The 27704-nt window shown below is 47.4% G+C and overlaps 1 protein-coding gene across 3 annotated transcripts in view; it reads right to left on the bottom strand.

Annotated features, from left to right (window-relative positions):
- Positions 1 to 22120, bottom strand: part of MTSS1 (MTSS I-BAR domain containing 1) — a 218656-nt gene extending 196536 nt beyond the window's left edge. For all 3 annotated transcript variants that reach the window (XM_075352885.1, XM_075352887.1, XM_075352886.1), the window contains exon 1: positions 21674 to 22120. In XM_075352885.1, the coding sequence (XP_075209000.1) occupies positions 21674 to 21745 (72 nt within the window). In that variant the 5' untranslated portion in view covers positions 21746 to 22120. The remainder of the gene's footprint in view (positions 1 to 21673) is intronic.
- Between the last annotated feature and the right edge of the window lie 5584 nt (positions 22121 to 27704).

The raw sequence follows: 27704 nt of genomic DNA, 5'->3' as shown, positions 1-27704 counted from the left end.
CAAAATCTCAGTGTTTTGCCAAATTCCACAACTTTATGTAAAAACCACTCAACTAAGAGAAATGTCAGTCCATCATTACTTTAAGACATTAAGGTCAGTCAATGAGAACCCTGAAGATATCGTCAATCTGCAGTCATGAAAAACATCCATTGCTTTGCTGAAACTGGCTGCCATGAGTATCAAGGATTACCACTGCTGCAGAGGATAAGTAAATCAAAGTTACCAGCCTCAGAAATCATACATTGAGAGCGGTTCAGATAACAATCCTCATTTATGAGGCAAAGAAATCAAGTAGTAGACACAGCTTAAGAATGACTGTCCAGAGGAGACCGAGAAGTGGCCATTACGGTTGACTTGCTCCACCCACAGAAGCCACTATTGAGGATCACAAAGAAAAAGGGGAGATTTTTTAACACAACTACTAGATATTAGATCACAGGAAATCTGTACTGTGATCCGATGAGTCAAAATTTGAGGGGTTTTGGTACCAACAGTCATGTCTTTTGTGAGACACAAAAAGTGAAGGTATGATTTTTATATGGTGACCACCAAGAAGTAGCCAAAAAGGGAAGTTTGATGGTCTTGGGGTGCTTTGCTGGTGCGCGACACCATTTGTGATGTATTCCAAATTAGGATACATTACCCCAGCATGTCTGCAAAGATCATCATCCCATGTGATATGCGCTTAATGGGACTATTATTTGTTTTGCAACAGGACCATGACCCAAAAGACATCTGCAGGTTTTGTAACGGCTATGTAACCAAGAAGGCGAGGGATGGAGACTGCGTCAGATGACATGGCCTCCATAATCATACAGCCTCAACCCAATGGAGATGTTTTGGATGATGTCACACAAAGCTTTGCTCCAAACTCGCAGATTGTCATGGTGGCATTAGACGCTATTCACACTACAGATTCTGACACACCACCCTATGGTGGAGCCACAAAGGCAGATTCTTGCATTAACCAGCCGTGTGCTCATTCATGGTCAGGCTAAAAAAGAAAGAGATAATCTCTGCTAGCCTGCTTGTTACCTCTGGGAATCACATGTTGTTGGCAACCAATCACATTTGTTCCACGCCTTTTTAAGATGGTGGGAATCTGTCTTCCCATACTGACTATAGTTTATTGCTGTTTTGGTCTGTGTGGTGTTGTGTCCCAGTCCTGCTGGTCATTCTATTTCATGGTGCCTGGAGTTGTTGTGGAGCTCTTTTGTCGTTTCCTTCCTGTTCTTATTTTCCTCCTTACCCCTTATAGTCTTATACCTCTGTGTGAGCATGCTGCGAGATAAACAAACAGAGGTAACCAAAACTCCATCTCTGTTGGCTTTATCACACTTCTCTCCTGGCCCTCCCCTGGGGTAGGGGTATAGGATCAGGGTTGGTCAGGAGCAGGGTCAGGAAGGCGGCTCAGACATCCTCACCTTCAGAGGTAACTCTGAGATGAGGGATAACTAGGGTCCCTCTAGTCTGACAGCCGGTCAAGGAGCTTTTGTCCTCAGCTTTCTCCATAACATCCGTGACAGATGATTGGGATACAGAATGAAGACAAAGCAGCCAAGTGCTTATGATCTCTGGGAACTCCTTAAAGACTTTTGGAAGCTATTCGGCTTGAGAGAAAAGGGTTGTAAATCCGGCAGAGTGAACGGGGTACAGTAAGGAATCTAAGGTTTACATATTCTGGGTCACACGTCACTCTTTGTGGTTTGCTGCCTTCAGTCTGAATCTACAATGTGCACATTCCAATGAGAATAAAGAAAATCACTGCATGACAGAGTGCGTCCAAGCTTTCCACTGGTATGTATGTAAAAATGAAATCATTTGTGCAATCTATACATCAGGAAGGAAGAAAATGATTCTGGCCTATCTGAAGGTGCACGGTTACGGCACACAAACACCTAAGAGTCATTTACACTGGTAAATAAAGCAAAGAAATACACTGACATTTCACGCTAGGAAAAAGCAGCACACCCTAGCCGGTAGCAACCAACACAGCGTGTCCTAGGCGTGACGGATTCACAAGCCAAGTGCGTCGTGAATCACAGCTAAAGCTAAAAAAGTATCAGAAATAGATTTTTAGGCAATTTTTAGTTGGAGGTGACGCATGACATTAAGCCAAAAGACGGATAAAATACTGAAAAATTTAAGAGTCGATCGGATCACTTCAAAAGCTACCTTGACTTCATAGATGTCAAAAAAAATAGATTAAAAAAGTTTATATGCTAAAAACAAAAAAAAGAGCCAAAAAAGATCATGAAGTCTGTCTGTCAGAGCAATACGTAATGTATGAGAAAAGCCCAAAAGTCCAGATCCTTTAACCACCACAAGATGGAGCTAAGCAATAGTGCTGAAGGAGGCAGGAAATGCAAAACCAGCAGGTAAAGCGGTGCGACGGGCCCCCTTGGCCACGCACACACAGGGTGCGACGGGCCCCCTTGGCCACGCACACACAGGGTGCGACGGGCCCCCTTGGCCACGCACACACAGGGTGCGACGGGCCCCCTTGGCCACGCACACACAGGGTGCGACGGGCCCCCTTGGCCACGCACACACAGGGTGCGACGGCCCCCCTTGGCCACGCACACACAGGGTGCGACGGGCCCCCTTGGCCACGCACACACAGGGTGCGACGGGCCCCCTTGGCCACGCACACACAGGGTGCGACGGGCCCCCTTGGCCACGCACACACAGGGTGCGACGGGCCCCCTTGGCCACGCACACACAGGGTGCGACGGGCCCCCTTGGCCACGCACACACAGGGTGCGACGGGCCCCCTTGGCCACGCACACACAGGGTGCGACGGGCCCCCTTGGCCACGCACACACAGGGTGCGACGGGCCCCCTTGGCCACGCACACACAGGGTGCGACGGGCCCCCTTGGCCACGCACACACAGGGTGCGACGGGCCCCCTTGGCCACGCACACACAGGGTGCGACGGGCCCCCTTGGCCACGCACACACAGGGTGCGACGGGCCCCCTTGGCCACGCACACACAGGGTGCGACGGGCCCCCTTGGCCACGCACACACAGGGTGCGACGGGCCCCCTTGGCCACGCACACACAGGGTGCGACGGGCCCCCTTGGCCACGCACACACAGGGTGCGACGGGCCCCCTTGGCCACGCACACACAGGGTGCGACGGGCCCCCTTGGCCACGCACACACAGGGTGCGACGGGCCCCCTTGGCCACACACACAGGGTGCGACGGGCCCCCTTGGCCACACACACAGGGTGCGACGGGCCCCCTTGGCCACACACACAGGGTGCGACGGGCCCCCTTGGCCACACACACAGGGTGCGACGGGCCCCCTTGGCCACACACAGGGTGCGACGGGCCCCCTTGGCCACACACAGGGTGCACCCATCTCCCTAATAAGCAAATTTGATTAAACTTCATTTACTGCATAATGAAGGAAGAACATTAAAAGTACAGGTGTGTTGGACCCTGGGTCCCTATTAATGTGAATACTAACCCAATTTTCAATAGTGCATGTATTCAAAATGTCCACATTACAGAGAGACCCGGCAAGTAATTACAATGACTGCCTGTCTAAACATTTGCTCAGTGTGCACCATGCCCTGCTGCACACAATTCTCCGCACAGTCGATTTAGCATAGTAAATATGGCAGTCATGGGACAGCGAGGCTCGGAGAGGCACAGACGGAGAACACTTAAATTAAGCCCCATTCCACACTACTACATACACCGATGCTATTATAATAAATTGATAAATGCAAAAGCAGAACAATTGGTGCAAATGGTGAAGAGTTCCAGCTCAATGTTCTCCGGGCCAAGGCCGCAGCGAAGGACACAGACGACCAACGCAAGGAGGAAGCCTCACAGATATTCAACTCAACTGAACATGAACAGATCTCCCCTTACCAGAGACAGCGGACATCAAGACATTGCAGGGCACAAGCTTTACACATTTCTCATTGTTCTTCATCATGCAGAAACCAGTAATTGTATTAATAGATATAATGGAAATATAAAAGGATATAAACTACTACAATACTGCCCTCTATGTACAAGAATATAACTACTATAATACTACCCTCTATGTACAAGAATATAACTTCTATAATACTGCCACTATATACAAGAATATAACTACTATAATACTGCCCCCTATGTGCAAGAATATAACTACTATAATACTGCCCCCTATGTACAAGAATATAACTACTATAATACTGCTCCTATGTGCAAGAATATAACTACTATAATACTGCTCCTATGTACAAGAATATAACTACTATAATACTGCCCCTATGTACAAGAATATAACTACTATAATACTGCCCCTATGTACAAGAATATAACTACTGTAATACTGTCCCTGTGTACAATATAACTACTATAATACTGCCCTCTATGTACAAGAATATAACTACTGTAATACTGTCCCTATGTACAAGAATATACTATAATACTGCCCCTATGTACAAGAATATAACTACTATAATACTGCCCCTATGTACAAGAATATAACTACTATAATACTGCCCCTATGTACAAGAATATAACTACTATAATACTGCTCCTATGTACAAGAATATACTATAATACTGCCCCTATATACAAGAATATAACTACTATAATACTGCCCCTATGTACAAGAATATAACAACTATAATACTGCCCCTATGTACAAGAATATAACTACTATAATACTGCTCCTATGTACAAGAATATAACTACTATAATACTGCCACTATGTACAAGAATATAACTACTATAATACTGCCCCTATGTACAAGAATATAACTACTATAATACTGCTCCTATGTGCAAGAATATAACTACTATAATACTACTCCTATGTACAAGAATATAACTACTATAATACTGCCCCATGTACAAGAATATAACTACTATAATACTGCCCCTATGTACAAGAATATATCTACTATAATACTGCCCCTATGTACAAGAATATAACTACTATAATACTGCTCCTATGTGCAAGAATATAACTACTATAATACTGCTCCTATGTACAAGAATATATCTACTATAATACTGCTCCCTATGTACAAGAATATAACTATTATAATACTGCTCCCTATGTACAAGAATATAACTACTACAATACTGCCCCTATGTACAAGAATATAACTACTATAATACTGCCCCCTATGTACAAGAATATAACTACTATAATACTGCCCCTATGTACAAGAATATAACTACTATAATACTGCCCCCATGTACAAGAATATAACTACTATAATACTGCTCCTATGTACAAGAATATAACTACTATAATACTGCCCCTATGTACAAGAATATAACTACTATAATACTGCTCCTATGCACAAGAATATAACTACTATAATACTGCCCCTATGTACAAGAATATAACTACTATAATACTGCCCCTATGTACAGGAATATAACTACTATAATACTGCCCCTATGTACAGGAATATAACTACTATAATGGTGGTGATGGATTGAGGAGTCATCACGAAATGTCTCAATTAGATAGTCTGAAGGATGGTGTAGGTCAAAAGAATAATTGAGCAGATGACTGTAGCCATAAAACCAATTGTAACAGTAGATTTATCACCGCCACCATAAAGCAGACAAGCCATACATTAAGTTACCGCATAGTTCAAATGTGTATGTTGTGTGCCGAAATTCACACCTCTCCTAAAAGAGCCATTAAAGACATTGCAGTTCAGGAATAGGAGCATTGCATATACAGACCGAGCCAACAAACCAGATGTGGTGACGCCACTCAGTTTATTTCTAGTCAAAAACTACAGACAATAAAATATCCTAAAGACCACATCGGGGTACGTGATATGTGACTATACATGGCATAGTAGGGCTCATATAATTCTTGGCCCTTTGGTACTGTAATATTGTGCCATGTAATGCTAGTTAAGCGCCTGGGGGATTTTTTTGAATTCTAGAAAACATACGGTAAATTGGAGGAAAACGGAAGGCAAAGTTTTTGGATTTTCTTTTAAAATGACTATCTACAGTGCATAACATGAGTGATGTGGAGCGGGGGATACACTGCTATCAGACACCACGGGCAATGGCCTATCATCCAGGGGAACAAAGGGGTTCATGTGATATTTGTAGCGCCGGCATATTTACTCACCGCCCCGGCCGGGTCCCATTCTCCCACTTGGTCTGCTGCCTCCTTCCTCTCTCGGGGCCTGTACATGCCACACAGGGTGCCTGGGAGTGCAGCAAAGATGCACACGCGCACACTGGCCCTGCTCTTAAAGGGCTGGGGTACCATTTCCCAGAAGTGTATTTAAGGCATCCTCCTAGTAGTGGAGGTGCCTGTGCAACATTCATTCCTAGTTTGTCAGTGTTCCAGTCTGCTATCTAGCTAGTTATCAGGTCCTGAGCTCCCGTCCTGTTAACCCTATGTCCATCTCCAGTACCTGCCTTCCCATATCTGTCTCTGCCGTGCCCTCCATTCCTGTATGGACCCGCCTGTCCAGTTTGCCTCAGTCACCCCACCTGTACCCGTCTATACCGGAGTCCATTCCCTGTCCTGGGGGTCAGCTGCTACGGTCCAGGTCACTCCCCTGGGAGTGGTACCTGGTGTCTGCCTCGCAGTGGGCACTAAGTTAAGCCTCTCCTACTATAGAGTAAGCCCATGTCCCCTCTGTGGTCTAGTGGGTCCAATAATCCCTCTAGCTGCCCCTACACCGGCAGCCAGTATAACAATAGCTTTTGATCAGTGGGGATCCAACCCCAGAACAAGCACTGATCAGCGAAACGGGGCACTTTTATCCTAGTTAGAATGGACCTACAGTGCACATGTGAAACCCCTGCTCCATTAAAACAGGGGGCTGCCTATCTTACAGTTATCACAGGACAATTCCTTTAAGCCATGTTGAAATCCATTATCCTTTCCTCCAGACATCTTGAGCCAGATTTATACACATTAGTCAGCCACCTCCACCGAAATTGTCAGGTCAGTCAACTTACATTGAATATTTATGGACACCTAAAGCCACGTACCCCCTTATATTATAGACAATTTCAACGTGCCCCCAAGTTTATGATCAAACCCTGATCCAAATCATGAAATACAACAGTTTTCGGTTTAGAGCTGCAACTTCTATGGGACCAGTGCACATTTTGCAGCTAAAAATTCAAAAGGAATGGCCATCTTTGTCAAATATGGACAACTTTCTTGCACCAGAAAACAGGACTGGCTTATAAAGGGTGGTCCTAAGTTGGCGAAACCCCCTCCCCTCATGTCCTATCGATGCCCTATTAGAATAGTGACTACCACTTTAAAAACAATATTCGGACATATCTGAGTACCTCAAGAGACACGGCGCCAAAATGTACCACTCATTATGGTCTTCTTAAATCTTCCGGCGCGCACTGCTCCCCTGCCTCCCGGGAGCAGAGTGCTCCTGATGACTGACAGTTTCACCCAGAGCCATGGCTGCCACGCTGCAAGCTGTTCAACGAGACAGATGGAAGACTACTAATATCAACTAGTTTTGGTATTTAGGTAATTTTGTGTAATTTCTAGTTACTTGTATCGGTGAATTTGGATGTAGAGAATCCAGAGGACGGATGGCTGCCAGTTTGGGAGCTGTATATGTATATATAGAGATAGATTACATACATATACATTATATATATTATATATATATATATATATATATATATATATATATATATATATATATATATATATGGCATTCACGAGGCAAACGGCTGGTTTCTACTAGCCACCTAACTATTTAGGCACTCATTTGTGAGTGCCAAATGTATTTCTACTGATGATGGAAGAGTAAGGTGGATTGTTTTTATGCTTCTTCACACAAATGGGGTTGCTAATTTCAAATTATCGCAGCTACATCCACAACATTTTGCCCAGACACTCTGACTCAGGGAATGTCATAGACTATGTTTGGGCGGGAAAATTTAACCCCGCGCTTTACAGTTACTCTCCAAAAATCCTGCCTCCATTAAACTGAATGGAGGTGGGAGCTATAGGTTATTAATAGCAACTGTCAGTGGTTGCTATAGGAACAAAATAAACTGTTAGTATAAGAAGCTTATGTGTGAGGTAATAAAATGTCAGTGGTGAGTGGATAGAGAGACACAGAAAGAGACAGAGACAGATAGACTGATACAGACACAGACAGCGAGACACAGACAGCGAGACACAGACAGCGAGACACAGACAGCGAGACACAGACAGCGAGACACAGACAGCGAGACACAGACAGCGAGACACAGACAGCGAGACACAGACAGCGAGACACAGACAGCGAGACACAGACAGCGAGACACAGACAGCGAGACAGTTATCCCGGCAACGCCCGGGTACTACAGCTAGTGTGTGTGTGTATATATATATTACACACACACATATACACACACATACACACACATACTGTATTTGAAGAATAAGGCATATTGACGGCCATTAGTTTTCTACTTCCAAATACATGTAATATTGTTCTGTGACAGTTTTCGATATAATTAAATGTATACATTTTTTGGATAAGACTGACTGCAGCTCCTTTACAAAATCTGTCTTGTCAGGGATTCTGCCGGAGCTGCAATAAACGTGCGATCAGTCAGCCAGACCCCCCTCCCTTTTCAGAGCCATAATTAAATCCGTCACAATTAATAGACATGGAGGAGGGGGGCTAAGTAAACAATCCAGCAGATGTAAGAAAAGGCCTGACGTGACCCTCGTCTTACCCTCCCACTATCGGATTTGTGTTGGCGTACGCTCTGCGTGCAGCCCGAGACGAGCGGCTCTTGTTCTCTGGCTGTATTTAATCAGCCCATCTTTTAGGTTTATTATTAAGGTGACAAAAGAAGAACAAACACGACGGCGTCTGAGCCGCGATTATATGGCTGCGCTGGCCCTTTTAATAGACAGTACCTGGGACGGATAACCTTTTTTTGATCCTAGTGCCACACTGTCGCACTGCACCACCCCAAATAAAACCTAAGAGGGCACATCATAAATGTCTCATATGGCAATATAAAGATTTATATATTTCACTTGCATAGCGCTATTAATTCCACAGAGCTTTACTTACATCAGCAACACTGTCCCCATTGGGGCTCACAATCTACATTCCCTAATAGCATGTCTTTGGAGTGGAGTGTGGGAGAAAACCAGAGGAAACCCACGCAAACAAGTGGAAAACAAAGCTCCTGGCAGATGTCAGTGGTGGGATTTGAACCCAGGACTCCTGCGCTGCAAGACTGCAGTGCTAACCACTGAGCCACCGTGCCACCAAACATGAAAACTATATGCCATAAATGAAGGGCTTGAACCTATTGGGAAAAGTGGCTCCTCATCTCTCCACTAAGGGCAGCCTGGTGGCTCAGTGGTTAGCACTGTTGCCTTGCAGCGCTGGGGTCCTGGGTTCAAGTACGTTTGTTCTCCGTTTGTTTGCAGGGGTTTCCTCCCGTCTCCTCCACGCACCCCGGCTTCCCGCGGGCACCTAGGCCCCCCCGGGTTTGTTTCTGTGGGTTTCCTCCAGTTTTCTCCCACAAGACAAAAACATACTAGGAAATGTAAAATCGTGAGTCCTAATGGGGACAGGGATGATGATGTCTGGAAAGTGCTGTAGAATATGATGGTGCTAAATAAATAAAGCATAATAAATAAGGGTGCTGTGCTCATTTCTCTGTCCAAAATCTTTATCATATGTATTCCTTGGGCCACCCCTTGCTTAGACCTATACAGACCTCTGAGACGTTAGGCATGGAGCAGATCTAGGCTTGGCTTCAAAGTATAGAGACTTTCTTGGGTCAGAAGGGGACGTGGTTGAGGTCTGCGGGAAGGCTTCTCTCTGTTGTCTTGCAGTGCTGGGGTCCGGGGTTGGAATCTGATCTATATGGAGTTTGCATGCTCTCCTCGTTGTCGTTTCCTGGTTTGTGTCTGCACAGTTGTCAGATAGTAGTAGTGGTTTTATGACTATTTTTTGTATACATGCACTCTCCCTTTAAAGCCCAAAACAACTTGATCATCACTCAATTATACGCAATTATTGCTATGTATTAACATTGAAAAGGTTTTTATCCGGCTGAATTACGAACGACATATCAAAAAAATCATTGAGATTGGGGCAACATGGTGACTTTAGTCACAACAGAGGTCGCGAGGTCCACCATTAGCTCACCTGACACTGGTCTTGGATATGGTCTATATTGTGAAATATCATCAAATATGTGGGGAAAAAAAAAAAAGGAATAAGTCTAAGAAGAAAGGACCCAATGACGCGTGTGGAGAACGGCCGACACATCCCAAGTCCCAGCAACCCCAATGTGCTCAATGTAAACAAGAGCACCTGCAGCCACGGCGCCCATGTGGGTCACAAAGAATGCCATGGGCCGGCCATGACACGTATGTGTGGTTTACATACCAAGTGCTGGAGGCACGTCAGGTGTCATCCTGCGCAGAGCTACTACCGCAACTCCATTGTGCTAAGCAATATAAGAGTCGTAGCTATGGTAACAGAACGTAAACACCAGGGATCCGCAGACAAGCCGAAATCAAGGGGTTACCTAAGGTATATGGTGGATAATCCTTACAGTATCTTTTGACAAGCCGATAAGGACGCTCGTTCCCAATCACCAGCCTGGGCACACCTTACAGCGATCGCCCAACGAACGAGCAAAACACTTGGACAGCCGGTGTTTGGATCATTTATGAAAAATCATTGTAGTCGACGGCACATCGTTGTGTACAAATGTGCTGCCGACAATATTATCCTGTTCTGCTCCCATCTGTTTTCTCTAGGTGGGCAAACTGACAACCATTGAACAAACTGTATGTGGTGGATCAGTGGTCGTTAAAAGGGAACCTGCCAGCAGAAATTTCCCCTAAAACCGAAAAGCTTCCCCCTCTGCAGCTCCTGGGCTGCATTCTAGAAAGGTCCCTGTTATTATTGTGCCCCCTTTCTGACCAAAAAAAAAAGAGTTTATAAAGTGGTACCTTTTTGGCTTCGGATTCTGTAAATGTGACACGGGGGCGGGCTGCCTGATGGCCGTTATTCTGCCCCCTGGTCCTCTATGCCGCCCCCGCCCCAGTGCTGTGATGTTTATTACCAAGCAACCGCCCATAATCGCGGGACCGCGCATTCCCCCTCGGCCTGCTTCGTGCTTCCTGCTTCCGCGCTCATCCCATCTATTTCCTGCCTCAGGGCAAGATGGGAAGGAGGTGACGTGGGGTCAGCAGCACCGCGCTTGCGCAGAACGAAGCAGGCCGAGGGGGAATGCGCGGTCCCGCGATTATGGGCGGTTGCTTGGTAATAAACATCACAGCACCGCCCATAATCTAAAGCCTGCGCGCACGTCACCAGCGGTGACACTGGGCACAGTGCTCATCCACGAGAGATGGGCACTGGGCATGCGCGGGGATGGCTGGAGCAGTGGGCGACGTCCACAAGTATGGAAATCAGCGATGGGGCGGCATACAGGACCAGGGGGCAGAATAACGGCCATCAGGCAGCCCGCCCCCGTGTCACATTTACAGAATCCGAAGCCAAAAAGGTACCACTTTATAAACTCTTTTTTTTGGTCAGAAAGGGGGCACAATAATAACAGGGACCTTTCTAGAATGCAGCCCAGGAGCTGCAGAGGGGGAATCTTTTAGGTTTTAGGGGAAATTTCTGCTGACAGGTTCCCTTTAAGGGCAGACACCAGTCCATCTAAACATAAGTGGGCCAGTCTGCTAATATCAGATCACCTCCATTGTGTGAAGGGGCACAGTACTCTTGAGCGCTGCGGTCTCTACATTGTTTAGGGGTACTCTTTGTGGCCTATTGGTGGACACGGACCCCCACTGATATAGTACTGAAGGCAGGTACCAACAATAGACCATCCATTTTATAAACCTGATGTTGAGGTATATGGTAATACAATCCCATGCTCCTCTACCCCTGCACATTAGGAGTCAATCTCACGAGTATTGCCGGATTTCCATGTAAAGTAGCGATGGAACGTCTCTGCTTCAACAAGTTATGGGGTACCCTAAAGCTACCCAAATTATCAAATATTAGGTTTTCCTTTTTATATAACATCATCATATTCTGCTGCACTTTATAGACATGATCATTACTGTTCCCATTGCGGCTCACAATCTACATTCCCTATCAGTATGTCTTTAGAGCCCGAGAGGAAACTGGACAACCCGGAGGAAACTGGACAACCCGGAGGAAACCAGAGACCCTGGAAGAAAACAGACACCCGGGGAGGGACGAAGAAGAGAACCCGGGGAGGGACGAAGAAGAGAACCCGGGGAGGGACGAAGAAGAGAACCCGGGGAGGGACGAAGAAGAGAACCCGGGGAGGGACGAAGAAGAGAACCCGGGGAGGGACGAAGAAGAGAACCCGGGGAGGGACGAAGAAGAGAACCCGGGGGAGGGACGAAGAAGAGAACCCGGGGAGGGACGAAGAAGAGAACCCGGGGGGGACGAAGAAGAGAACCCGGGAGGGACGAAGAAGAGAACCCGGGAGGGACGAAGAAGAGAACCCGGGAGGGAAGAAGAAGAGAACCCGGGAGGGACGAAGAAGAGAACCCGGGAGGGACGAAGAAGAGAACCCGGGAGGGACGAAGAAGAGAACCCGGGAGGGACGAAGAAGAGAACCCGGGAGGGACGAAGAAGAGAACCCGGGAGGGACGAAGAAGAGAACCCGGGAGGAAAGACGGCAACCCGTAATATGCCGGACAGCCGGGGAGGAAAACAGGGTACCCGGAGGAAACCGAACCAAACATGGGGAGAACGTACAGACTGCTTACAGATGTCGTCCTTGGTTGGCTTTGATTTGAACCCAGGACCCCAGCACTCTGTGCTAACCACTGAGCCACCATACTGTATAATCTACATTGTTGAAACTGTTGAGTATATGATGATGGCAGCTGTTGGTGAAAGTTAGCAATGGCACTGTTGGATTTCAACATGGAGACTCATACACGTGCCAAAATGTCCCAATTGAAATAAACATTAATACTCATCTAAGCCAGGGTTGAATATGTCAAAAAAAAAAAAAAAATTAAAAATCAATCAGGCTCAGACAATCCCAACCCTTATTCATGTCTCCAGGGTTCAATTAATGAACAGTCTTCTCTCGTGCTGCCCCTACACGCTGGAATGCTTGCCTCAGACCACTCAATTACTACCTCTCTGTATTGTGGTTTTCACACTGACCTATAATCTTCATATTTAACCAGGATGAACAAATCTCTTTTCAGGACTTGTCACTTTAAAGGAAAATGACAGTAGCTTTTTTTCTTTGTAATCTGAGAGCAGCATTATGCAGGGGCAGAAACCCTTATTCCAGTCATGTGTCATTTACTAGGCTCTCTGTTATTGTTTCAATAAAATCAGTGTTTTAGCAGCAGGAGATTATCACTACAGGACTAGTTGCCTCATACCTCCTAGTCCTCCTGTCCTGTGTAACCCTGCCCAGAGCACTGATTGACAGTATCTGTTATTATGTACTGTGCACAGAAAGCAGCCAATCAGTGCTGTGGGTGGGGTTATACACAGCTTAGCATTCTGAGCTCTGCTATATCTGCAACAGAAAAAAATGGAATTGTATAAAAATGACAGCAAGAAGCCCAGCAAGTGACACATTGCAGGAATCAGGGTATTATCCACTACATTATGCTGCTCTCGGATTACATATCAAAACCCTGCAGACAGATTCCCTTTAAATTTAGAAGAATTAGGTCTTTCCAAATAAAGCCTTATTGCGTTCCTTCCCACATCCCTCGTCAGGGCAGGGTCCTCTTTCTCGCCTTATTCATTATTTTGCACAGATCTGTGGCCAACGTGGGCGTAAGTTAAATATTTTTTATTATTTCTATTATTGCGCCACCACCACAATAACAAGAGAAGCCGCATAATACGTCCAGGAAGCCGCCTTTTGGAACATGCACCGGTTCATGCACATGTTAGGAAGTTGTATTTTTCGGATACAAAAAAGTAAAAATTATAAAGGGAAGGAAGAGTAACGCCTCATTGTACGGGAAGCAAACCTAAAAAAACACCTCCAGGTCCAGGTCTCCCAACACAAGGGGCTGGGATGTCAGCAGATCCGTAACAAGGGGGATCTTGGAATAACAAGGGCGACCTTTCTGACCCGCAAACAATAACAGGGCCCTTTAATTGCGTCTCTTGCTTTCAGGCAAGACTCTTCCAATCCGACTTCAAAGTATTCCTTACAAGCAGTACACAGCCTGTGTTTATGGTAAAACCAGCGTCGCCCCAAAAACGGATGATTTGCTTACATCTTATATTTACTTATTATTTTAGGACTATAATCCATCACCTGCGCTGCTGCCAATCTCCCATCACCCAAGTATTGGACGTTGACTATATATTCAGCCCACATAATAATTATAGATTATTATTATTATTAATAATAATATTTTTTCATTTATATAGCGCTATTAATTATACAGCACTTTACATACATATTTGTGCTTAGGCGGCTTTCACACTACGTTTTTTTAACATGCGTCCTGAACTTATTTTTTTTAAACGCAAAAACGGATCCAGTGCAAATGCGTTTTCATTTCAATGCATTTGCAATGGACTCGCGTCAACATGCGTTTGCCTGCGTTATAGTGAGGATCCAGCGAGTTGCAGTTTAACATTTTTCAAAAACGCTACTTGTAGCGTTTTTGAGCTGCGTCCAAATACTGCAAATTGCTGGATCCTGACTATACTGCACACAAACGCACACAAACGCTGCCATGCTGATAGACAGGATCCTGCTTGCTCTACTGAGCATGCCCAGAAACCAGCCTCGGGTGATCAGTCCCTCTCTCCCCCTCCCCCTCTCCCCCTCCCTGCCTCTCTCCCCCTACCCCCCTCCCCACCCCTCCCCCTCTCCGCCTCCCCACCCCTCCCCCTCTCCGCCTCCCCACCCCTCCCCCTCTCCGCCTCCCTCCACCTCCCCCTCTCCGCCTCCCTCCACCTCCCCCTCTCCGCCTCCCTCCACCTCCCTCTCCGCCTCTCTCCCCCCTCCATCTCCGCCTCTCTCCCCCCTCCATCTCCGCCTCTCTCCCCCCTCCATCTCCGCCTCTCTCCCCCCTCCATCTCCGCCTCTCTCCCCCCTCCATCTCCGCCTCTCTCCCCCCTCCAGCTCCGCCTCTCTCCCCCCTCCAGCTCCGCCTCCCTCCCCCCTCCATCTCCGCCTCTCTCCCCCCTCCATCTCCGCCTCCCTCCCCCCTCCATCTCCGCCTCTCTCCCCCTCCATCTCCGCCTCTCTCCCCCTCCATCTCCGCCTCTCTCCCCCTCCATCTCCGCCTCTCTCCCCCTCCATCTCCGCCTCTCTCCCCCTCCATCTCCGCCTCTCTCCCCCTCCATCTCCGCCTCTCTCCCCCTCCATCTCCGCCTCTCTCCCCCTCCATCTCCGCCTCTCTCCCCCTCCATCTCCGCCTCTCTCCCCCTCCATCTCCGCCTCTCTCCCCCTCCATCTCCGCCTCTCTCCCCATCCCTCTCTGCCTCTCCCCCCATCCCTCTCTGCCTCTCTCCCCCTCTCTCTCCCCCTCCCTCTCCCCCGCCTGAGAGCTGCGGACACTCGGAACCAAGGTAAATATCGGGTAACCAAGCAAAGCACTTCTCTTAGTTACCCGATGTTTACATTGGTTACGTGTGCAGGGAGCAGGCAGCCCGGCTCCTAGCAGCTGCGGATGCTCGTAACAAAGGTAAATATCGGGTATCCAAGCAAGTTACCCGATGTTTACCTTGGTTACGAGCCTCCGCAGCTGTTAGAAGCCGGCTCCCAGTCTATCACGTTCAGTTCCACTGACTCCCGATCACATGACTCCAATGCCCGCCCATAAACTTCAAGTGACAGGATCCTGCAAAATAACACTTGCGTTTGCATGCGTTTTTTTTTTGCTGTAAAAGCAGGATCCGCTTTTACAGAAAAAAAAAACGATCATGACGCATGCTAAAAAAACGTAGTGTGAAAGCAGCCTTACAATGGTCATTTTCAGCTTGGTGTCAGTCTGTAGCCACAAAAGCCAGCATAATTTTGTTGTGGGCAAAAAAATAACAAAAACCTTCAAAAACTTTTCAGATTGGACAATATCATGTATTTAGTACCCTAAAAATGACCTAACTAATTTTGAGGCTGAAAATGGTCTTCCGTGAATTGGATATAAAGCTACGGGTCACTGCTGATAAATAAGCGTCAACAATGTAGCGTAGGACGTTGTAAAAGTGGCACCCACTGACGTGGCTGGTCAGATTTTATGGTGAGCACAGGTTGACATCACGGTAATCCACTCCAGACAGACACCTCCGCAGGTTTTTCCTCCATGAACGCTGTATATACATGTGGCCTAAAGCAAATACAGATGGGCACGCAGATATCAGACATAACCATCTCGACAAAGCAAACGTTGCATCAGGCAAAGTCCTGCGGAAAAACACATGTTCTCTAATCCCAAGCTCGTCATTTATGAGGTTTTCTTCTTTCTTTTATGTCCAACGCTAAGTTACCTGAGAGCACTGAATTGGGGGGGGGGGGCGTGACACCCCCATTTCTGGATGGGTTTTAATGGCTGCCATGTTGGTTGTCACCGAACCATCGAAGAAACTTTTTCTTAAATAGTTCTTGGATTCAACTATAGACACGTTATAATGTTCGCTCATGGATAGATGGGTCTGATCAAAAATGAATATAATTTTTAGCAGGAATCTGTCAACAGGATTTTACTATAAAATCTGAGAGCAGCCTGATGTACGGTCTGAAAGCCTGATTCCATCGATGTATCACTTACCGAGCTACTTGGTGCAGTTTTGATCAAATCCCTGTTTTTCCTATTGTAAATGTAGCAGCAGTCAGAATGCTGAACTGTTTATAGCCCCGCCCAGACCACTAACTGGCTGACAATATACAGTGTACACAGGAAACTGCCAATCAGTGGTGAGGGCGGGGTTACAAAGATTAGCTGGACTACATGACACCTTGCCCTGTAGTGATAATCTCCTGCGCATAAAACACTGATTGTATCGAAACTACAATACACAGTCTAATTAAGCATAATCATTAACAACACTGAAATAGTCAGTAATGGATTATGTAAAATTGCACCGTTTCCTGGTAGCAAGGTGTGCTGACCAGTACAGACTGTAGCAGCTGCCAACATGACAGTTGATGTGCTACGTTAATAATGCTGCCCGTTTCGGATTTCTGCGTTCTTTTCGCAGCTTGGCTGTTCTCATTTGCGTTCAATACAGCTGTAGCGCAGCGTTCGGCTGCCATCATGTTGGCGGAGCTACATCTAGAGCCAAATCCCATTGCAAAAAAATTGGAGAAACTAATAGCCCAATATATTTACATAAAGTAAGGACTCATATACAAGGGTGTATTTAAGTTATATACAAACTGGAGCGCCATATAGCACATGTTTTAGTGTAGTGGGTTTTACAAAGCGTCGATCCAACATTGTGACTTGTCGCACAGGTTGTGGCGGTTTTCATGAAGTATTACTAGCACAGGAGAATATCGATTGCACCATATGGCGGCACAAGAAGTGCCTGTACTATAGTAGTGTAGGTTGCTAGCGCTTGGGGCAAGTCAATTGTAATGGCTCCAATAGAGGGAATAGTATTGGAGAGCATTAGGGTGCCCCTTTAAAAGTAATGCTGCTCCTCTAAAAATGAATAATGCCGCCCCCCCAATAAAAATAGGATGTATTTAAACTATCCTGAACAAATGACCCATCTTCTCCACTGCAAAAACATGTGGCCCATTTTCTTCATGCATGACCAGATGTATCAAGGCAAGACAAGCGAAGACAGCGGATGCCATTAATAGTTAACTAATTAAACCCACACAAAAGTGCAATGTGTTAAAATGTCATTATCCCGAGGCGGTCAGGATAACCCGCTGCCTTAATGAAAACCCCCTTATGAGCATTTTATACAAATTGTTGGAGTAAACTGAGAAAATATATCGTAATAAGATAGTGCTACGTGCTCTCGTAACTGATGAATGGGTCAGGTCCTCGGTGTCAACGATCTGACTTATAAAGAGAGGGTCCCCTTTATCACCACCAAATGCCCCAATGGCCTCTGTCGACAATCTGTTTAAACTCTGACAACTATTCATGAGCACCTAAAATGAGCCCAAATCAGTTGGTTTGTGCTCTACTGGTCCCACACAAAAAGAAATGTCCATATTTGTTTGGGCTCTACTGGTTCCACACAAAAAGAAATGTCCATATTAGCTTGGGCTCTACTGGTCCCACACAAAAAGAAATGTCCATATTAGTTTGGGCTCTACTGGTCCCACACAAAAAGAAATGGAATAATGGAATCCATTATTCACGAGGCTACTACATGAACGCTTTAGCACTAACAATGCACAGATATTTAACGTCATCAAGGAGTTCATATTATCCAAGCAGACTATGATCCCCTAATCCAATTTTTAGCAAAGTGATGTAAAAGCCTGGCTAATCCAGGTCCATACACAGAAGTGGAGAAAGAAAAATTGGTAAAATATAGTACAATCAGACAGAGCTCGTGAGAGCGCGACAGGCGGAGAGCGCGAGAGAGAGGGGCGACAGGCGGAGAGGGCGAGAGAGAGGGGGGACAGGCGGAGAGCGCGAGAGAGAGGGGGGACAGGCGGAGAGCGCGAGAGAGAGGGGGGACAGGCGGAGAGCGCGAGAGAGAGGGGGGACAGGCGGAGAGCGCGAGAGAGAGGGGGGACAGGCGGAGAGCGCGAGAGAGAGGGGGGACAGGCGGAGAGCGCGAGAGAGAGGGGGGACAGGCGGAGAGCGCGAGAGAGAGGGGGGACAGGCGGAGAGCGAGAGAGAGAGGGGGGACAGGCGGAGAGCGAGAGAGAGAGGGGGGACAGGCGGAGAGCGAGAGAGAGAGGGGGGGACAGGCGGAGAGCGAGAGAGAGAGGGGGGACAGGCGGAGAGCGAGAGAGAGAGGGGACAGGCGGAGAGCGAGAGGGGACAGGCGGAGAGCGAGAGAGAGGGGGGACAGGCAGAGAGCGAGAGAGAGGGGGGACAGGCAGAGAGCGAGAGAGAGGGGGGACAGGCAGAGAGCGAGAGAGAGGGGGGACAGGCAGAGAGCGAGAGAGAGGGGGGACAGGCAGAGAGCGAGAGAGAGGGGGGACAGGCAGAGAGCGAGAGAGAGGGGGGACAGGCAGAGAGCGAGAGAGAGGGGGGACAGGCAGAGAGCGAGAGAGAGGGGGGACAGGCAGAGAGCGAGAGAGAGGGGGGACAGGCAGAGAGCGAGAGAGAGGGGGGACAGGCGGAGAGCGAGAGAGAGGGGGGACAGGCGGAGAGCGAGAGAGAGGGGGGACAGGCGGAGAGCGAGAGAGAGGGGGGACAGGCGGAGAGCGAGAGAGAGGGGGGACAGGCAGAGAGCGAGAGAGAGGGGGGATAGGCGGAGAGCGAGAGAGAGGGGGGATAGGCGGAGAGCGAGAGAGAGGGGATAGGCGGAGAGCGAGAGAGAGGGGGGATAGGCGGAGAGCGAGAGAGAGGGGGGATAGGCGGAGAGCGAGAGAGAGGGGGGATAGGCGGAGAGCGAGAGAGAGGGGGGATAGGCGGAGAGCGAGAGAGAGGGGGGATAGGCGGAGAGCGAGAGAGAGGGGGGATAGGCGGAGAGCGAGAGGGGGGTTAGACAGAGCGAGAGAGGGGGGGATAGACGGAGAGCGAGAGAGAGGGGGACAGGCGGAGAGCGAGAGAGAGGGGGGACAGGCGGAGAGCGAGAGAGAGGGGGGACAGGCGGAGAGCGAGAGAGAGGGGGGGACAGGCGGAGAGCGAGAGAGAGGGGGGACAGGCGGAGAGCGAGAGAGAGGGGGGATAGGCGGAGAGCGAGAGAGAGGGGGGATAGGCGGAGAGCGAGAGAGAGGGGGGATAGGCGGAGAGCGAGAGGGGGGTTAGACTGAGAGCGAGAGAGGGGGGGATAGACGGAGAGCGAGAGAGAGGGGGGATAGACGGAGAAGGATCATTATAGAGAGAGACAAAGAAAAGGATAGACAGAGCGAGGGATGGATTAGCAGAGGGAGAGAGGATACACAACTATAGCATATTTATTAAATATCTGCAATAAAATAGTTTTCCCAGCTGGATGTAAATCTGCGTCACGAAACGCAATTCTGTTAACCAAAAACGTGACGTAAACTAGAAACAATGAACCACAGGTGTGAACACAGCCCAATACACAAGACGAGCAGTGACAAAGAACCCAACGCTTCAGTTATTAGCAGCGTACCCGCAGCCGTGGAATATCCAGAAGTGTTATCTCTGGAGCACATAGTTTGATGACAGGTTCTCAGGTGTGACCTATGGCGGTGCAAACTGCTGACATACAAAGAGCACTTGTGTCCTGTATACAGCGACACACGATTCACCTATAGACTGGCCGAAAAAAAGAACCGCAAAACACTGCAGCATAATAACATAGTGAAAAAAAATAATTATATATATATATATATATATATATATATATATATATATATATATATATATATATATATATATATATATATATATATATATATATATATATATAAAAATATATATAATATATATATAGAACAAAAAAAATATATATATATATTTTTTATTTTTTTTGTTCTATATAATAAAAAATATATATATATATATATATATATATATATATTTTTTTTTTTATTGTTATATAGAACAAAAAAAAAAAAAAAAATAAAATATATATATATATATATTTTATTTTTATTTTTTGTTCTATAATATAATATATATATATATATATTTATTACACACACACACAATGTCAAAAATATATTTGTATATAGAGTCCATCACCCTACATAGAACACTCTATAGCGGTGTGGTGTATATGTAATGACATGTGGACGACCCTTTAATACCAATGCTGCAAATTCCTCACTCCATAGCAACATGAATTCAGTCCAGCCCCCTATACGTGGTCACATGGGGAGGGGGCTGGCTAGGGAAGGAGGGGGGGATGACACTCCGGCTACTGATTCACTAATAAATGGGGGGTTGGCGGTCAGGTGCCAGCCTGTCACCTAGAGACAGCACAAAGCTTCAGCACCGAATGGGTTAACCATGGAAATACATATAGTAGAGGCCAAAATCAAGGTGACACAAATAGATAAAAAAATAAAAGAAAAAAAATAGAATTATATAAAAACAACAATAAGATAAATACATAAGAAATAGATAAAGATAAAATAAAATAGATTAAAAAAATAATAAATTAAATTAAAATAAGATAAAGACAAAAATAAATCCTACATAAATAAGATTAAATGGGGTTGATGAGCCCCTATAGTGAGGGATCCCCGTTCTCCTGCACAGACCTCCAGTCTTGACACCTGTTTGACGCCCCCAGGGAAGAATTTGGTCAGCTGTTAGTTTGTAGCAGACACAATGGGGTAGTCCCAGCCATAAACACAGCAGCCCCCCTAATAGTGGATGCCATATCCCCATGCTGCCGGCTGGTGCAGGGGCACCGAGTCCTATCAGTGATTAGAGGATAAGCGCCAGATCCCGGCAGGTGTCCTGCCCGACCCGACCACACACACAGGCTCATCCCTGGCTGGGCAGAAGCAGCCATCCCCCATTTTTTCCTGCAGGATTTGCAGCCAGTGACCCTCATTAGTCATGCAGGGTCTGGCACAGGTGGGGTTAACCCCTCCAGCTCCGCTCTTACCTTCATGTCACTGATAATGGTCTGGAACAGACCCCCCAGAGCACTGCACTCCTTCTCTATCACAGCCTCCATATTCAGGACGGGATCAATCCAGAAAGCGAGCAGGAGAAATCCAGCAGGATCAGCAGCAGGCAGGATTCCTCTAGATCGGCAGCAGATCCCCCCTTGTAGGATCACACTCTCCTATTTGCAATCCTTGTATTCGCAGGAGAAGAGAAGCCAAAGGAAAGGGTTGGGCTGTGCAAACCCCCCAGCTACAAACCCCTCTGCAGGCGGCTCACAGGCTCAGGATCACCCCCCAGTGCAGGATCCATTGCAGGACATAGTACAGAGATCCAGGAGATCCTGCGGATTATTCAGGGACTGAAACACAGAAGCTAGAACTGCGCTGTGTGGAGGGAGCCCTGCAGCTGCAGCACTAACCTCCTCTGTCAGCCTATGCACTGCCTGGCTCTGCCCCTTCCGTCTGGATAATGGGGCCCGCACCGCCGCCCCCTGCTGGAGATCCGGAGGAACTGACACCTGCCCTGCACTGGACACGGAGCCTGCACACTGCTGTATGGGGGGACGGCTGCTGCAACCTGCTACAGGGTGTTGTCACCCAATATTACATGATGATGATGATTATATTATTTACTGTTGTTCTTATTATTATACATTTTATATATTATTATATTATATTACTGTTATCTATTATATCATGTATTTTTCATTATTATATATTTTATATTATTATATTATTGTTAATTATTATATCATTTATTATTATTATACATTGTATATATTATATTATTGTTAGATTATATAATTTATTTTTCTTTTATTATTATATTAATATTTGATAACATGTTATATATTATTATTATTATTACTACATTATATTATTGTTAGATTATTATATCAATTATTATCGTTATTAATACACATTTTATATATTACCTTTTATAGTTTTTACTGTTATTATTTTTATTATATTATTATTATTAAACATTTTATATATTACATTATTATATCATCTTACTATTATTTTATAACATTTTTTATCATCATTATTATTATTAATATTATATTATTGTTAGATTATTATATCAATTCTTACCATTATTATTATTATTATTATTATTATTATTATTATTAATAACAATACACATTTTATATAATATTATTATTATTACATTATATTATATCTTATTTTAGATTATTATGTAATTTCTTACAATTATTATCATCATAATAATAATAAACATTTTATATTATTATTATATTATATTATCATCTTATTTTAGATTATTATATTATTTCTTATTATTATTATATATTATTCTATATTGTTATAATTATATTATATTACATTTTCTAAACACTGAACAAAAATATAATTGCAACATTCATTTTACATGAGCTGAACGCAAAGATCTAAGGGGTGCTTTGCACACTACGACAGCGCAAGCCGATGCTGCGATGCCAAGCCGATAGTCCCCGCCCCCGTCGCAGCAGCGATATCTTGTGATTGCTGCCGTAGCGAACATTATCGCAACGGCAGCTTCACACGCACTTACCTGCCCTGCGATGTCGCTCTGGCCAGCGAACCACCTCCTTCCTAAGGGGGCGGATCGTGCGGCGTCACAGCGACGTCACACGGCAGGCGGCCAATAGGAGCGGAGGGGCGGAGATGAGCAGGACGTAAACATCTCGCCCACCTCCTTCCTTCTGCATTGCAGCCAGGACGCAGGTAGTAGATGTTCCTCGCTCCTGCGGCTTCATACCCAGCGATGTGCGCTGCCGCAGGAACGAGGAACAACATCGTACCTGTCACTGCTTTGAAATTATGGAAATGTCGGACCCTACACCGATGATACGATAACGACGCTTTTGCGCTCGTTAATCGTATGTAAAAGGATTCACATACTGCAATGTCGACAGCGACGCCGGATGTGCGTCACTTTCGATTTGACCCCACCGACATCGCACCTGCGATGTCGTAGTGTGCAAAGTGCCCCTAAGACTTTTTCTAGTTACACAAAATGCCTTTTTTCTTAAATACTGTTCACAAATAAGTCTAAATCTGTGTCAGTGAGTAGAGATGGGAGAACCCACAGATATTCAGGTTCGGTGAGTCCGATCAGACTTAAAAAAAAAAATAAGTCTAGTTCAGGACCAGACTTGAATCCAAACTTGACCCCGGATGCCGAACCCCATATAAATCTAAGGGACCCCAATGTAAATGTTATAAAATGGTGTTAGTAAGGGCTAGAAGGCTGCAAAAGGAAGCAAAATGGGGATTAAAGCAGGACAATTATACTTATCAAGCCTCCCGCGCGGCTGTCACACTGCTTCCGGGTCTAGTCATTAGATCTTATGAATATTCACTGCTTCCCCAGCGTCTGTGACTGGATGCAGTCAGACTGCCGACATGCCGGCGTCTGTGATTGGTTGCCCTCACACTAGCTTTCTAGGTCTCTGAAGTGGCATATAAAAATAATGAATTAATTAATTGGATAAAATGGAGTAGGGTCCCCCATATTTTGATACCCAGCTCAGATAAAGCAGACAGCTGGAGGCTGGAGCCCCTAGCTGTGTGCGTTATCTTAGAGGGACCCCAAGCAGCTTTTTTAAAATTATTTAAATGAATAACTTGAAAAAATATTGTGGGGTCCACCACAGTTTTGATACCCTGCCGACATAAAGCTGGGGGGGATGGGGATGGTATTCTCAGGCTGAGGAGGCCCACGGTTATTGGACCCTACACAGCATAAAAATAGCAGCCTGCAGCCACCCCAGAATTGGTGCATCCATTTGATGTGCCAATCCGGGGAAGCTTATGTGGCGCCCTGGACAAGCCAGGGGCCACAGGTAACAACACACACACACACCCACCCCCAGCAGTTCACAGCAGTCATCTCCAGTGAGACCTGATTTCTTCCCTTGGGTTCAGACAGACACACCAGGTGGGCGGAGTCAGGCAGATGGGCATGCCCACCGAGGAGTCTAGCTGGCCTGAGGCAAAAACCAGCTGAGACAAGTCCTGGAGAGGAAGAGAGAGGAGGTCTGCAGAGAGGCAGACGCAGACTGGGGCCTAGGTTGGAGCCTAGGTCCCTCGTGTAGCCAGTGAGGCAGACGGCAGTGGCCGTCTGCGGGAGCCGGGAAGACAGTCTTGGTGGAACCGTAGGTAGCCGGGACAGGGTAGTGGCCCATCGGTACCGAACCGGGGAGCCAGCTGGAAACCGGAGCACAGGAGGAGCGTACAAGAAGGTGCAGGAAAGGACTTACACTACCAACCTGGGGTCAGGGGAAAAACACCGCAGCCGTCTGTGGGACCCGTCCATCCAGCCGTTTGTTTTACCGGTGAGTTTGTATTATTCATTGGCTGAGTGAGTACCACCGTGCCGTGCAGCACAGCGCTGCCCCCGCGACCCTGCACCTCACCAGGCCCCGTAACCCACCTGTCATCCCTAACCCTCACTGGGGCCCCGGGACAACCAACCCCCCTACCCACGGAGGGGAAAGACAACATCCAACCTGCTCCCTGTCATCGCTCCCAGGATCCACGTGCAGAGCAGCGGTGGTGTCACAACCTCACCACAACCGTGGGTGGCGTCACGGACAATATCCCCAAACCACACCACCCCCTTTCACTCACGGGCGAGGAACGCCGCTCGAGTCACCGGGATCCGGCCCACCGCTCGAGCAGCAGCAGCCGGACCCGAACAGTGGATGAGCGCAGCGTCCCCTCCTCCGCCCGCGACACTTACCTGGCTCATCTCGATTGCCTTGTTGTGGTGGCAATTGGGGGTAATATATGGGGGTTAATGACAGCTTGGAATTGTCAAAAAATCACAGCTGTCATCAACCCCGAGGTTAGTAATAATTAGGGTTCGATGACACTAACTGTGTGACCGCCATGAAGGAGACTCGGTAAGTGCAATTGTCCTGTTTTAATGCTCATTTTGCCTGGACATTATCACAATCTTCCCTGAGAAATACATTTTCGGGGTCTGTGCACGAACACTGGGAGTCCAGATTGCATGCCGAACTTTACAGTTTGGTTTCGCCCATCACTTTTGGTGAGCGCTTCTCCTTTTCCACAATAATCCATGCACCTCACAGGTGTGGCATATCAGGATCCTGATTAGACACCATGATTATTGCACAGGTGTGACTTAAGCTGCCCACAATAAAGGCCACTCTAAAATGTGCAGTTTTACAGCATTGGTAGGGTCCAGGGGGGGGCAGAAAACCAGTAAGTATCCGGTGTGACCGCCATTTGCCAGTCTATTATGCCCTTTACAGTGAAAACCGGGATTCATCCGTGTAGAGAATAACATCTATCCAACCTGCCAGACGCCATCAAATGTCAGCATTTGCCCACTCACGTCTGTTACAACGACAAACTGTAGTCAGGTGGAGACCCCGATGAAGATGACGAACAGCAGATGACCTTCCCTGAGACGGTTCCTGACTGTGCAGAAATTCTTTGGTTATGCACAGATTGTTGCAGCAGCTGTCCGGGTGGCCGCTCTGCAGACCACTAATGCTCTGCGGACCACCAATGCTATGTGCTCCACCAACGCTCTGCGAATTACCAATGTTCTGCAGAGCATTCACACCCTGCGAGCTACCAATGCTCTGCGGGTCACCAATGCTCTGAGGATCAGCAACGCTCTTCGGGCCACCAACTCTCTGCAGGTCAACAACACTCTTCGGACCACCAACGCTCTGTAGGCCACCAATGGTCTAAGGGCAACCAATGCTCTGCGGGTCAGCAACGCTCTACGGGCCACCAACGCTCTGCAGGTCACCAATGCTCTGTAGGTCATCAACGCTCTTCGGACCACCAACGCTCTGTGGGACACCAATGGTCTGAGGGACACCAATGCTCTGCGGGTCAGCAACGCTCTGCAGGTCACCAACGCTCTTCGGACCACCAACGCTCTGCAGGTCAACAGCACTCTTCGGACCACCAACTCTCTGCAGGTCAACAACACTCTTCAGACCACCAACGCTCTGTGGGCCACCAATGGTCTGAGGGCCACCAATGCTCTGCGGGTCAGCAACGCTCTACAGGCCACCAACGCTCTGCAGGTCACCAATGCTCTGTAGGTCATCAACGCTCTTCGGACCACCAACGCTCTGTGGGACACCAATGGTCTGAGGGCCACCAATGCTCTGAGGGCCACCAATGCTCTGCGGGTCAGCAACGCTCTGCAGGTCACCAACGCTCTTCGGACCACCAACACTCTGCAAGTCAACAACACTCTTCGGACCACCAACGCTCTGTGGGCCACCAATGGTCTGAGGGCCACCAATGCTCTGCGGGTCAGCAACGCTCTACGGGCCACCAACGCTCTGCAGGTCACCAATGCTCTGTAGGTCATCAACGCTCTTCGGACCACCAACGCTCTGTGGGACACCAATGGTCTGAGGGCCACCAATGCTCTGCGGGTCACCAATGCTCTGCGGGTCAGCAATGCTCTAAGGGTCAGCAACGCTCTTCGGGCCACCAACTCACTGCAGGTCAACAACACTCTTCGGACCACCAACGCTCTGTGGGACACCAATGGTCTGAGGGCCACCAATGCTCTGAGGGCCACCAATGCTCTGCGGGTCAGCAACGCTCTGCATGTCACCAACGCTCTTCGGACCACCAACGCTCTGCAGGTCAACAACACTCTTCGGACCACCAACGCTCTGTGGGCCACCAATGGTCTGAGGGCCACCAATGCTCTGCGGGTCAGCAACGCTCTACGGGCCACCAATGCTCTGCAGATCACCAATGCTCTGTAGGTCATCAACGCTCTTCGGACCACCAACGCTCTGTGGGACACCAATGGTCTGAGGGCCACCAATGCTCTGCGGGTCACCAATGCTCTAAGGGTCAGCAACGCTCTTCGGGCCACCAACTCTCTGCAGGTCAACAACACTCTTCGGACCACCAACGCTCTGTGGGACACCAATGGTCTGAGGGCCACCAATGCTCTGAGGGCCACCAATGCTCTGCGGGTCAGCAACGCTCTGCAGGTCACCAATGCTC

The sequence above is a fragment of the Anomaloglossus baeobatrachus genome, chromosome 6, assembly GCF_048569485.1.
Source record: "Anomaloglossus baeobatrachus isolate aAnoBae1 chromosome 6, aAnoBae1.hap1, whole genome shotgun sequence".
NCBI classification, from domain to species: Eukaryota; Metazoa; Chordata; class Amphibia; order Anura; family Aromobatidae; genus Anomaloglossus; species Anomaloglossus baeobatrachus.
This window is presented reverse-complemented; position numbering and strand designations above follow the sequence as displayed.